Source organism: Myotis daubentonii, chromosome 1 (genome assembly GCF_963259705.1).
Source record: "Myotis daubentonii chromosome 1, mMyoDau2.1, whole genome shotgun sequence".
NCBI lineage: Eukaryota > Metazoa > Chordata > Mammalia > Chiroptera > Vespertilionidae > Myotis > Myotis daubentonii.
The window spans coordinates 279,451-292,597 of NC_081840.1; the positions used below are offsets into that span (position 1 = coordinate 279,451).

The following is a 13,147-nucleotide window of genomic DNA, read 5'->3' on the forward strand; positions in this document are numbered from 1 at the left end:
ATGGAAGATGGGAGCAGGGCTCGGAGTTATGTGGGGCCCGGCCTGAGGGATGCAGGCAGCCTTGGGAGGCTGAAGAGGCAAGGCAATGGTCTTCCCTGAACCCCCAGAGGAACACAACCCCCCCCACCCCGAACTGTGAAAGAATGAACAGACGATAACTCTGTGTGGTTACTTGTCACAGTGGCCACAGGACACTCATACACCTGGTGACCCCACTCAGGAGGTGCTCCGGGGGTGAGTCAAGACTCAGAGGAGGCGGCAGAGGGGTCCCCGACATTGGGTGCTTGGCCCTGGTGGAAGGAGGGGGTGAGGGCAGCCCAGGTTGCTGATAGGTGAGCCCTGCTCCTCAGGTCAGCACCTGGACGGACAGACGCGGCATGACATGGGTACCAGCCAAAGCTCAGGCCTCCACGTGGGTGGGCAGGGCAGGCAGCTGCTCAAGGTGAACATGCTTCACAGCTGGGAAGACGGGCCAGCGGGGCCGGTCCCTATTAAAGTGGGGGTACAGGGGCCGTGAAGTGGGGTGCAGTGTGGTCAGGAGAAGAGCCCTCCCAGGCCCCTCAGGAAGGACACCTTGGCCTATCCCTGAGTCCCAGCCCTGCTGCATAGGGTGGGGGTAGCTGTGGAGGTCCAGATCCCCCCGCCCCCCCTCTGTGCCCCTCAGGGTGGGCAGGGCCAGGGCAGGGACAACGGCAAGAGCTATTTTTGCTTATGCTGCTGCGGCTGCTGCAAAAAGCATCAATCATTGATGCTCTCCCGTCCCTGCCGTCTGGAGAGGCGGAGAGCCCGGTCCGGTGGGTGGGGGCTCTGCCCGGAGCCAGGCCTGCAGAGATGTGGCTGGAGCCCCAGCTCCTCGCCCTGCCTCCCACAGTGCCCTGCACCCCAGCCTCTGCACCCAGGTGCCCAACCTGGGAGGCTGCAGGCAAGCCTGGACCCCGACCCGCGGGCCAAGGCCAGGGCTGGGTGTGGTCCGGGGTCCCGGGCTGGGGGTCCCGGGGGGAGGTGGGCCTGTTTGTCAGTGGGGAGAGCACTGCAGGACCCGCCCGGCCCCCACCCAGGGGGTGGTACCCGGAGGTGGCGTGTATGCCGGGGGGCTGTGAGGTGGGCCCTCGTCTCCAGCCTCTGGGGGACGGCGATTCCTGAGCCACGCCCAGATGCTGTGGCCGTCTGAAGTCGGGCATCTGTCCCCAGAGGGGGACACTGGGACAGGCTGCAGCTGAGAATGATGATCCAGCTCCTGGCAGCACAGGGCTCTGCGGCAGGCAGGTGGCCAGGCCTCGGCTGGGGGTCGGGCCCTGGGATCCTGAGGCCAGGCTGGGCTTCCAGGGCCCTGCAGGCGGGAGGAGGGGTGCGAGGGGCAGGGAGGGGTCCACAGGAGGAGGCAGGGCCTGTCTGTCTGGCCTGGGGGCAATAGCCAACTTCTGGGCAGTCTCCCTCTGCACACTGTGGGGTGCACTGCCCGTGGAGCCAGGGGCTCCCAGGGATAAAATGGGGCCCACAGGGCCCTAGGGCAGCGGTTCTCAACCTGTGGGTAGCTACCCCTTTGGCGGTCGAACGACCCTTTCACAGGGGTCGCCTAAGACCATCCTGCATATCAGATATTTACATGACGATTCGTAACAGTAGCAACATGACAGTTATGAAGTAGCAACGAAAATAATTTTATGGTTGGGTCACACCATGAGGAACTGCATGTAGAGGGCCAGAAGGTTGAGAACCCAGTAGTGGGTACTGGGGGTGAGCACAGCAGGTGATGTATGCCTCTGCTTCAGAGCAGGGAGGAGAGGAGAGGGGCAGCCCTGGGGTGGGGGTCCCTGCCCCCAATCCTGAATCTGGGGCCCCAGGACCACCCAACTGCACAGGGGCCAGCAGTGCGTGGCTCAGCCCCTTCCTCAGTGCTCAGGCCAGGCAGCCCCAGCCTCTCACCAGGCCCCCCCGCCCCCCAGAGCTGCTGGGCGTGCATCCTGCTTGACAATCAGGATGTGCCACTTGGTCACCTGGAGTGAGGCTGCTTCATTTGGGTGGGGGCCCAGGGTCCCCACAACTTCACCAAGGTCACATGCCAATGGGGACAGAGCTGTGCCCCAAGGACTCCTAAGACTGCCCGTGTCCCCTGGCACCCACAGCCAGATGGGTGCGCTGAGACCCCCGACAGACCTGCACAGACGCCGGACTCGACTCACTGCGGTCAGAGGAAGGCAGGGCTCCGGGGGGGGGGGGGGTGGCAGGGTCTCTGGCCCCGGGCTGCTGCCCAGCCTGAGAGAAGACACCAGGGCAGGAGGGGTGAGACCGTGGCCGTGTCCCCGCCTGAAGGACAGGGCTGTGCCCATCACGCCATGGGCTGGAGACGCAGGAGGCTGCCAGGGCCTCTTCCCGGCAGTGAAGCCGCGTCTCCGCGTCTGTCCGACCCGCTGCTGGAAGGCTGCCCGGCTGCGGCCGGCTGCCGGGAACTGGAGTCTGAGTCATGCAGCAGCGGCTCACCTGGGCCCTGTGCATCCAGGGAGCCAGCACACTGTGCACCTGCGTGTGCGTGCGAGCCATGCGTGTGCGTGTGTGTGTGTGTGTGTGTGTGCACGTGTGTCCCATCCCAGCAGGTGGGCTGGGGTGGGTGCACGTGTGAGTGTGTGTGCCTGTCTCTGAGTGCAGGGGACCTGTCCAAGCAGATCTGGACCTGGGTATGGGGCCGAGTGTGTGTGTGTGTGTGTGTGTGTGTGTGTGTGTGTGTGTTTCAAGGCTGTGTGTCTGAGTGGCCCTCTATTGCAGCCTGGCCTGCAAGTAAAGGGGGCTGTGTGTCCATCTGTCCGTCCCTGCACCAGCCGGCAGCCCCGCCAATGCCCTCCTTGGTGCTGTGCTCTCCTGGGTCTGTTCTGCCCCCCCACCCCCACCCCAGCAGGACCTGACCTCCAAGGTGCCCCGGCACAGCCTGAGCCTCCTCACCCCCGACTCCCATGGAAACAACTCTCCTGGGCTCCCCACTCGTTGGCCACTTCCCCGGGGAGCCTCCTTCTGCATAGCACCCCTGGCCCCCAACTGTCCTGCCGCCCTCACCAGCTCCCCTCCCCCCGACACCCCTCCTCCCATCGCCCACCAGCTCCTCCCACCCCCAGGTGGTCCAGCCCCACCCCCCGGAGGTCTCCGACTTCCAGCAGTTGCCCCAGGCACCCCCCCACCCAACGGGGTGGTCTTTCCTCAGCCCCCACTGCCCCCGCCCACGCCCACGGGTCACCGTCCTCTGCGCACACACTGCTCTGCTGCCTCTGTTCCCGCTCTCCTGAGGGCGTGGCCTAGACTGTCCGCCCTGAGACGACGGCCCAGGGCCTTCCAGGACCCTCTCCCCACCCACGGCCCCCAGGGAGGTCAGACCCCCAGTCACAGCCCCCTCCCTGCAGCCCCCCAGGGCGCCCACACCCAGCCGGTGACGACAATGCCCGTCCCTGGACGAAGCGCTAAGACTGCGGCTCACGGTCGACCCCTCCCTGGCAGGGTCCAAAGTCACCTCTCCGGACCGGAAAGTGGGGCTGGGGGCGCCAGGGGCGGGCGGGGTCCAGCGGGAGGTCCGACGTGGGCGGGGCGGAGGGCGGTCATGGGGGCGGGGCCTCGAGGCGGGGCCTGCAGGGCCCTCCCCTGCCAGGGGCCGTAGTGGGCGTGGTCTGCGCAACAGGGGGCGGGGCCTGTGCCCCCGCAGCCAATGGGCTGAATGAGGCCGGCGGCACGGCCCCCACCCGCTCACAGTGGCTGGACGCGGGCTGCGGGGGGCTGGGCGGGGGCTGGGCGGGGGCTGGGCGGGCCGGGCGGGCCGGGGCGGGGTCCGGGTGGTGGCGGGGTCGCGGGCGCCGGCTCGGTCCTCAGTCCGAGGCCGGCCGTCAGGGGCAGCGCAGAGCAGCGGAGCCTGAGCGCGCCGCCCGCCCCGCCCCGGGCCGCCGGCGCCCGGATCCGGACCAGCGACTGAACGCGAGGGCCGCCGCCGGCCCGCCCGCCCGGCCGCCGCGATGTGCGACTGCTTCCACATGGTGCTGCCCACCTGGCCCGGAGCCCCCGGCAGCGGTGCGCCTCCTCCCGCCTGCAGCCCGCTCCCCGGGGCGGGTGGGTCCGCGCGGGGTGCGGTGCCGGCCGGGGTGAGGGGGCCTCGGGCACCGGCCCGCGGTGCCGCGCGCGTCCGTGCGTCTCGGGAGCCTCTCGGTCTCTGCCTGCCTCCTCCCGGGCCTCTCTCCCCGCCTCCCATCGCGCACCTGCCTCTCCAGGTCGCCCCTCATCTAACCACTGTGGCCCCTGCCCCTGCCCCTGTCTCACTGTCCGCCTCTCTCCCTGCCGCGGTCCCCCTGCTGTGACCCTCTGGGAGGTGGGCTTGTCCCTAGAGATGCCGCACGTGTGAGTGGGGCGTGAGGGCCGCGGGCCACCAGACCTGCCGTCGAACACGTTTTGGGGGCGAGCAAGATTTGGGGCGAGCAAGATTTGGGGCTTGTTGGTCTCCGTCCATGACTGCCTGGCTGGCCGGGCTGGTCCCCTGTGCGGGTGGTGGCTGTGGCAGGAATGGACCTGAAGTCTGGGGTTTGGTGAGGGACCCGAGGGGTCAGAGGTCAGGCCACAGTGCTAGAGGGGAGGGGGGTGTTGTGCCTCCGGCCTGGGGATGACCGCCAGGTGCTCTCCGTCCCCGTCTGCTGGGCACTAGTCCTGGCCCTGGCCCTCAGCGTCTTGCAGGGAGGGTGGGGCGGAGGCTGTCCTCCCAGCCGCGGGTCAGGGATGCGGGTCAGGGATGCGGGTCAGGGATGCGGGTCAGGGATGCGGCAGCCTGGCCACGCCCGGACACCTGGCCCGCTGCCGGCGGGGGCTGGGCTCAGCGCCTTCCGTGCAGGCTGGACCCCCCTCCTTGGAGAGAGCAGATCAATGAGGGTGATGGCGCTGCTGATGCCGGGGACGGGGTGCTCCCGCCTGGGCACACCCTCCAGCCACAGCGGGACCTGCCGTGGCCCCCCTGCTCCCCATTTGTCTGATGACACCGAGGCCCAGCTGACCTCCTGTGTGGGCCTCCCTCACCCAGATGGGAGTGGGCGGGAGACTGATGGCCACTGTGGGCCCACAGCCCCCAGCCCCCAGCCCCCGCCCTCCTCCCCCAGGGCCGGCCCTGGCCCCCGTCCCTGGGATCCAGCACATCCCAGGGAGAGCAGAGGGGGCCTGGAGGACATGGGGCGTCGCTCTGCCTCCGCCCAGGGGCCGCCCCAGGCTGCAGGCTCGAGGGTCCATCTCGCCAGCCTCCTGCCTCTCAGAGGCCTGGGCCCCTCCCCAATCGAGGCCCTCATTCTCTGCTTGATTTTGGTGGTTCCCTGGCCTCCTGGCGTCCAGCTAGGCGTCCGCTCTCAGGGATGGAGGTCAGTGCCTCTGGTGGGCAGTGGTGGGAGACCTGCTGCATCAGAGCGGGGGTGGGGGTGGGGGCCTGCATCCCTGATAAGGCCCCAGGGGGTTGGTCCAGGCCTTTTCCAGCTGAGATTCCTCCCTGGCAGGCTCGGAGGGACCACACGCCCTGGTCTCTCCACCCACCCAAGCCTGCCCCCTGCACCAGCCGTGCAGGGCGGGTCTGCACCCCTATCCAATCTAGGGGGAGAGAGCCATGTCCCGTCCAGCCTTCGTGTAAAGGCTGCCCCCTGGTGGCTGTGCAGGGAACACACCCAGCCTTCCCCCACCAGACCAGGTCCAGCTCCCTCCCCACACCCCCAACCGCCCTCCCAGGTGACCCTTCCCTCTTCCAGAATGTCCCGTGCCACCCCCACCCCCACGCAGGACCCCGAGTCCTTCACCTGCGATGGCTCCAGTGGTCACATCCCTTCCTATCCTGGGGCCACGGTTCCTTCCAGAGGCACAGCAGGGCGTGGGCAGCTGGGCTGACGGGGAGCCCCTGGTCTCCGGCCGGGGGACCCGCCTTACACCTGAGAGCCCCTGGCTTGGCCTGAGCCCCCACCGGAGAAGCTCCCACCAGGGCCAGGGAGGCGACATGGCCAGTGCTGACCATGCGGGGGGCTGGGTGGCTCTGGGAATGCCAAGGCCTCCCCAAGGGCAGGGCAGTGCTGGGCCCCCCCGTAGCCCCGCCCTCCTGCACAGCCCAGGGCTGGAGGGGCTGGAGGGGCTGGAGGGGCTGGATCTCGCATCTGTGAACAGGAGTGACCACAGCTGCCACGCCCAAGGTCAGGCAGAGCGGGCAGCCGGGCAGGCAGTCTTTGCGCCGTCCGCATTAGTGCAGCGCTGTGTCCCCATTTTGCAGATGGGAACACTGAGTCTAGGAGCAGCGTGGAGGCTCTCTGGCCTCTGCAGGGCCCGGAGCGGCCATGTCGCATGCTTTACGCAGTGACGAATGACCGGTGCCGGCTCGGCCCCACCCCACCGGGCAGGGGTGGGCATGGAGGAGGAGGCAGGCGAGGTCATCTTGGCCCAGGAGCCAACCCTCCCAACCCCTTAATGAGACGGACTCTCAAAGCCACTGCTGGGGATGGCTGTGCCCCTGACAGCACCCCTGGGTCTGGGACAGCTCGGCGCGCGCCCCAAGTCCTGGGAAAGGGGCTCCACAGGTCCAGTGCCCAGGGCCCCGCCTCCCCTGGGCACTGAAGCAGCGTGTGCCCCCCCGCCTGGGCCCATGGTGTGTGGACCTGCGGCAGGAAGGCCCTTGAGGCCTTGTCTCCCTCGGTCCCAGCTCTTCTGTCCTGGACCAGCCAGGAGCCGCCTCTTCCAGGAAGGCCCCCTGACTGCTGGGCCCACCCGCTCTCCTTCAGGCTCTGACCCTCTCTGCCTCCTTCCAGGGCGGCCCTTTGTTGAAGGCCCCTGTGTTTTAGGTTCGGCCTGGGGGTGAGCCCCGGGCAGGTGGGGTGAGGCACTGGCCATCTGGGGGCCCTGCCACCCACTTCAGGGCTGAAAACCCAGACCTTCCCAGCTTGGTCCTCTGCCTGGGAGGAGGCGGACCCTGCGCTCAGAGCTCATGTGAGGGGGTCTGTCTGCCTTCCGAGGGCCGGGCCTTGGAGGTCATGGGGCAGAGGTGAGTCAGGCAGCCTCGGGGCAGGAACAGTCAGGGAGGGCTCCCCGGAGGAAGCTGGAGGAAGCTGTCAGAGGGGGACAGCGCACGTGCAGGAGGCCTGGAGAGTGTTGGCTGGGGGAGCCGCAAGTGGCCAACAGGGTGGGGGTTCAGGGGAGCGGGCGGGCGCCAAGCTGTCAGGAGGGAGGGCTCTTTTGAGGGCACCAGGACACTCCAAAGGGTTTCAGGGCAGGTCCTGAGGGGAGGGGGGAGGCTGGACGAGAAGATGGGGGGCTGAGGGCTGAGAGGGGAGCTGGGGTGAGCCCAGAGCGGTCTGGGTGTGCACCCGGGGAGAACAGCTGCCTCCATGACCCCCACCCCCATCTCCACTCCAAGGCAGCTGCTGCCTGTGGGGGGTCAGAGCCTTGGGGGCGTCTCTGCCAGCCCCCCCCAACCCCCGCCCCTGCCGGCACCTCCAGGCTTCCCTGTGTTTTTCTTTTTTTGGAAGCCCAGGGCCGGGAGCCAAAGGCCCGCCTTGCTGGGATGAATATTTAATGGCAGAAGCACTTTCTAAAACGGAAAAATGGACCTGGGCCCGCCGCTGGGAGGTGGGGTGGGGCGGGGGCAGCCCCCCTGTGCCCCCTCCACGGCTGGTCCCTGCCCCTCAGGAGCCGCCGGAGACCCTGCTGGCCCGGGGCCCACGGGAGGGCGGCCTCGCGGGCTCATGGGCGGGGGGCTGGGGTGGACCCGCCTCGAGCTGCTGAGTCCTGTGGAGGGTCCTCCAGCCGCATCCGGCCTGGCCCGGGGTGGGGGGTGGGGGGTGGGGGGTCCACGGCCAAGAGCACAGCGAGGCTTGGAAGCGAGGCTGGTGGGGCCTCGCCTTCCCGCGGGCACAGCGGGTGGAGGGGCGGCTCAAGCCCACTGGCCGCCGGGGAGCTGTGCGGTGGGTCCACCACGTCCCCTGGAATCTGCCCTCCGGCCGCCCGCGCCCCGCCGGACCCTCCTTTCCCAAGAGCTGCTGGCCTCGCTGGACCCTCGGGGGCGGGACGAGGGCGGCCTCACGGGCTGGGCTGTAGGACCCTCCAGGGCGGCCCCTTCCCAGCAGGCCTTGCTCCTGGGTGGCGCCCGCACCCGAGGGCGCCTCGTGACACATCCCCTGAGAATGGCACGCTCAGTCCCGGCCGTTGTGCCAGCTGATTCACTATCAGCTGTCCTGGCCCTGCCCTCCCGCCTGCAGCGCCTTCCAGGGGACTCTGCAGGGCCCGGCTGACCGCCTGTGCAGGGGCCACCGCGGGCACAGGCTGGGCAGGGGCTCCGGCCCACGCGCTGCAGCTCCGAGCCTGCCTGCCAGGCCGGCCGCGGGGAGCCAGGGGTCGGGCAGGGCCTGCTCAGCGCCCTTCCCTGCTGGGGGCCGGGCGAGGCCTTGCAGGACTGGATCCAGCTGGGGCAGCTGTGAGGGCCGCCCCTTGGCTTGAGCCTCACGGTGGTCTTGACCCTGAGCCCCATGCTCCCAGCCAGACCCTCCCTCCCTGCCCAGGGTTCCCGGCCTGTGCGGCCCGCGTCCTGTCGGTCCATCTGGGAGCCACAGTGCACAGCCCGGGCCGCCTGGCTGCTGGTGCTGCCCCCGGCGGGTGGGGTCCGGGGTGGGGGTGCGGGGGCGTCCAGTCCGAGCCGGGGGGGCGCTTCAGGCCCAGCCAGCGGCATGAGCACAGGCCTGAGTCAGGAGGGGCCTGTGGTGGGGGGACCGAGCCTGGGGGGTCAGGGAGGGCCCAGCTCGCAGGCCCCAGAGCAGAAGGCCTGGAGGTGCCGCCCTCGGCCTCCCAGGTGGGGGCCCGACCCAGGCGACCCCACGGTGCAGGGCCTGAGGTCAAGGAGGCCGTGGGGTTCAGGAGACGGGGCTCCCAGGCTGAGGGGGGGGGTGCGGCGACCCTGCCCCCTGCCAGCCCCCTCCTGCTCCTAACTAGGCTCCGCCTCCGCCGCCGAGACAGCCAGCGCCCCGATGGGCCCTGGGGGGGCGGTGAGGGTTTGTGGGGCGTCAGGCTGTAAACAAGGAGCTCCCAGGTGAGAGCGTGCGGCCGTGGGAGGGGTGACCTCACCCTCCGGCAGGCCTGGCTGCTGTCCTCTCCCCGGCAGTGAAGTTGTTTGTGGCTGTTAAGGTTTTAGGGTGGAGGCGGCCAGGAGGGGCCGGGGTGGCACACCCCAGGGCCTCGAACCCGTCTGCCCACCGGGCTCCCTGCGCCGGGGCTGGAGCTTTCTCGGGGAGCCCTCGGAGGAGCCAGGGCCCTTCTCTGCCGTTCCCCCACCTCCCACTGCTCCGGCTCCTTGTGTCCGGGTGGGGAGGGGGGTGTCCTCTCCAGCAGCCGCTTTTGTGCCTGGGGACCCCAGCTGCCCAGGGCCCCGGCCTGCAGCCACCACTGCCCTCCCTGACCACTCGCTGCCCCAGCCCGCCGCGCGCCTGCTGCGACCTGCGCGGGATGCAGTGCCCCGCAGCGGCCCACCTGCAGGCCTGGGGCGAGGGCGGGCGGCCCTGGTGCCGCAGATGCTGGAGAGCACGGCGTGTGCTGTCCTGCCCGGGCCTGCACCTGCCGGCCTGCCAGGGCTCCCGGAGCTGGGAGGAGCCCTCCCCGGGTGTGGGCTGGTCCCGGAGGACGGCCGGGGGAGGTGACAGAGGTGGCAGGCCAGGCAGTCGGACCTCTGAGGAGCTGGGGACCTGGGGTCTTCAGAAGGGGGGGGTTGTGCATGCCCAGCCACCTCTTCTCGGCAGATGACTGGGTGGGGGTGTGGAGATGCTGGCCCCCTCATGCCTGAGCTCTGAGTGGCAGGGCCTGCTGAATGTGGGCTGAGAGGGCCGGAGGGTCCGGCTGCCCTCCGGGGGCACGGGCAGGCCACGGCCACTCCCCCCAGGTCCCAAGGGTGGGCTGGCCCAGCCCTGTCTGGCCTCGGTGGCCCGGCTGCTGCAGGGCTGGCTGTGCCGGGCAGGGGTCTCCACCGCCTGAGGCCCCAGATGGAGCAGGATCGCGCCCGTCTCGGTCCCTCCAGGAAGGGCACCGACCGGGAGGCTGAGGCAGGGGGCTGCGTGCGGCCTGTCCGAGGGTCCCATCTGACATCCGATCTGTCCGAGGCAGGAGTGGGCCGGGCCGGGCCGGGCAGAACTGGCCTGGCTTGGGCGGGGCCGTGGGTGCCGTGACTCAGACATCCCCACGCCCGGCGGTGTTTCCTTCCCCAGTCAGCTGCTCGGGCTGGGGGGCTGGGGGAGGGGCGGCCCCTCCCTCTGGTGGGGCTCTGGGCCAGCCTGGGAGGAGGTCTGAGGGAGGGGCCCGGGAGGGCAGCTGGGCGAGCCACGGGCTGGGGATCTCACTCCTGGGCGAGCTGAGAGGACTGGGGCTGGGTAAGTGGCTGCAGCTGTGCCCCGTCCCCACCCTGCCCCTGCCCCTGCCCCTTCCAGGTCCTGCATGGCACCTGCAGGTCTGTGGGGCCTGGCGGGGGGCAGAGCTGGGCTGTGCGCCTCCCCACGCCCTGCCCTGCCCCCGCTGCTGTTGGAGGGCTTTCCCCAAGTTGGACCATGTGACCTGGGGGGGGTCCTGAGCTTGTTTGGCATCTGGGCCCCTGGAGTTTGTGGAGGGCGTTCAGGCAGCCGCCCGCTTACCTAAAGGTGACGGGTGGGCCTGGGGCCGAGGGGTCAGCCACCGTCAGGGCCGCACTGTGCTGGGCACCTGGGGGCTGGCCTCTCGGCCCCGAGAGAGAAGCAGGCTGTGCCCCTGGGCCCATCTGGGGTGGCCACGCCTTTGGCTGTTGGGCCCGTGGAGTTGGGGGCTGCCTCGGTCTCCCCAGTTACTGCAGGAGATGCGCGGAGCCCACCTGCTGCCCCTCTCAGTCCCCGAAACTCGGCTGCGCCCTCGGGCTGGGCAGGGCCCTGCTCGTTGCAGGAGATCTGCCCGCTCCTCCCCTTCTTCGTGCATCACTCCCTGCTCCAGCACTTATTATGCACCTACTGTGTGCCTGGCTCTGGCGCTGGGTGAGCAAAGTGGGGGACCAGGGAGCTGGCAGTGGCCGGAAGGGATGGAGGTGGCGGAGGAAGCAGTGTGAGAAGCTCGGGGGTGAGAGGCGAGCCCGGAAGGTTGGGGCGCAGGCACAGCAGGGCGGGCGGCCGTGTGGCTTGGGGGGCCCTGAGCCTCGCTGACCGCTGACCGGGAGGTAGCAGGGAGCTTTGAGGGGTGCTGTGGAAAGGGTGTCCTGTGACCCCTGATGGGGTGGCTGACCACAGGGGCTGCTGAGAGGGCTGGTGGGGAGGCGCGAGCCCCCCCCCAGATCTCGGGGACCCAGGCTGGTCCCGGCCCCCCTGAAGGCCGGGGCACAGCAGGAGCCGGCCTCCTGGCCAGTTATCTCGAGAGACAGCAGGAGGGGTGGCCGCCTCGGGTCTGGAGGTCTCATGACCAGTCAGCCGAGCCCAGCGCTGTCCTCGTGCAGCTCCAGGGCGGGGGGGGCTGTGTCCCAGGGGTGAGCCTACGGGGGGGCGTGGGGGTCACCCCACCTCTGCCCGGCACGGTGCACCGGAGCTTGAAGCAGGGTCTTAGGCCCAAACACACTTGTCCACCCCTCTTCTCCCCCTGCCCCCTGCCCCGCCCCCCGCGACCTCTCAGGCCACCATCTGGGGCCCCCTGGCAGCTCTCCTCCTAGCAGGTCCAGGCCCCACCGTTGCCTGGGGAACATGCAAACGCGCCCACCACACCTGGCCCCACCCGGAGGCCTGTGCTGGGCCCGTGGCTGTTTGGATGCAAACTGGGGTTTTGTTTAAGCACCATTGCCGTCCACGGGCTCCCACTGGGCATGGCCCCCCCAGGTCCCCTCTCCGCTCCCTCAGGCCTGTGCTCTGCCCCCTCCAGCCACTTCCTGGCACGCCCCCCCAGAGATTCCAATTCCTGGGACTGCAGCTTTCAGGATGAAGGGGTGCCCCTCCATGCACCCCAAGTCCAGGGCCTCCTCCCTGGAGTGTTTAAGGCCTGTTTGAGGCCGCAGAGGGTTGGGGCGGGGCCCTGAGCCAGGAGGGGGGGTGGGTGGGCATGTCACCTGCAGGTCCCCCTGTGAAGTGGGGCTGTGGTGCCCTTATAATCGTCATCGTTATCTGAGGGCACCGCGGGCCGGGCCTCTCCTGTCTTTGGGCTGCGGGGGGTGGGGGTGGGGTCAGGCGGCTGATGGGACGCCCGCGCTGGGGGCAGGTGAGGGGTGCCCTCGGGACAGGACGGCAGAGAGATGCTCAGGGCCTGGGCGCCCTCCTGGTCCCTCTGTGGGGCCTGGCACGTGGCCTTGCCGGGCAGCCAGCATTTCCTCCTTCTGGTGGTGCCCCTGGGTGGCCGGGCTCTCCCTCAGGGGCGCAGGGGACCCAGAGCTTGAAACTGCAGCCTGGCACCCCCCACCTGCCCCCAGCCTGCTCCTGGCCCCTGGCGAGGGCTCGCTGCCAGCGAGGGGTGGCTGGGGCCTGCGTGGGGAGGGGCCTCCACCTCAGCCTCCCAGCCGGGTGTGCCCGCCTCCAGCTGTCAGCACCATCCTCCCGGCCCTGGCGCCCACGGTGCTCCCTGGAGCCGGTTTGGGGCGCAGCTTCTCAGGGGCCTGGGTCCCTGCCCGGCTCAGGGGCCCTCCCACCGCGGTGCCCCTGCACAGGGCACCCCCCGCACGGCGCCCAGCCCGAGCCCCACTCTCCGGGGCACCCCCTGCCTGGGTCCCAGGGCCTTTCTCAGATCCATGCCAGCGCCGCCCCCTTGGGCACGGACGCGCCTGCCGGCTGCCTGCCCAGGAGGGCGTCACGGCCTTGTTTTGTGTTTTGTTGTGACTCAGAGTCAGGCTGCGGAGGCTGCGCTGGGGAGGGAGGCGGGTTTCTGGGCTACAAGCGCTCCCTGCCCACCCTCCGCTGGGCCCCTGGGCCCTGGCCCCAGGCAGGACCTGCCACTGCCCAGCCCAGCGGCCCCCCTGCTGGCCGGCCCTGGCCAGGCGGCTTCCCCTCTCGGCCTCAGTTTCCCCACCGCCTGCCCACACTCACTCCCTGTAGGGGTGGGTGAGGGTCTGGAAGGGAAACCACCGCCCGAGAGAGTGGGATCGGCGGCGGGGGAGGCAGGATGGGGTCCAGTTCCCACCCCTCCCCCCACAAGGCCAGAATCG

The 13,147-nt window shown here is 69.9% G+C and overlaps 1 protein-coding gene across 1 annotated transcript in view; it reads left to right on the plus strand.

Annotated features, from left to right (window-relative positions):
• The first annotated feature begins 3,842 nt into the window (after window positions 1-3,842).
• Window positions 3,843-13,147, plus strand: part of AHNAK2 (AHNAK nucleoprotein 2) — a 40,487-nt gene continuing 31,182 nt past the window's right edge. The window contains exon 1 of the mRNA XM_059684775.1: window positions 3,843-4,044. Coding sequence (XP_059540758.1) covers window positions 3,990-4,044 — 55 coding nt within the window. The 5' untranslated portion in view covers window positions 3,843-3,989. The remainder of the gene's footprint in view (window positions 4,045-13,147) is intronic.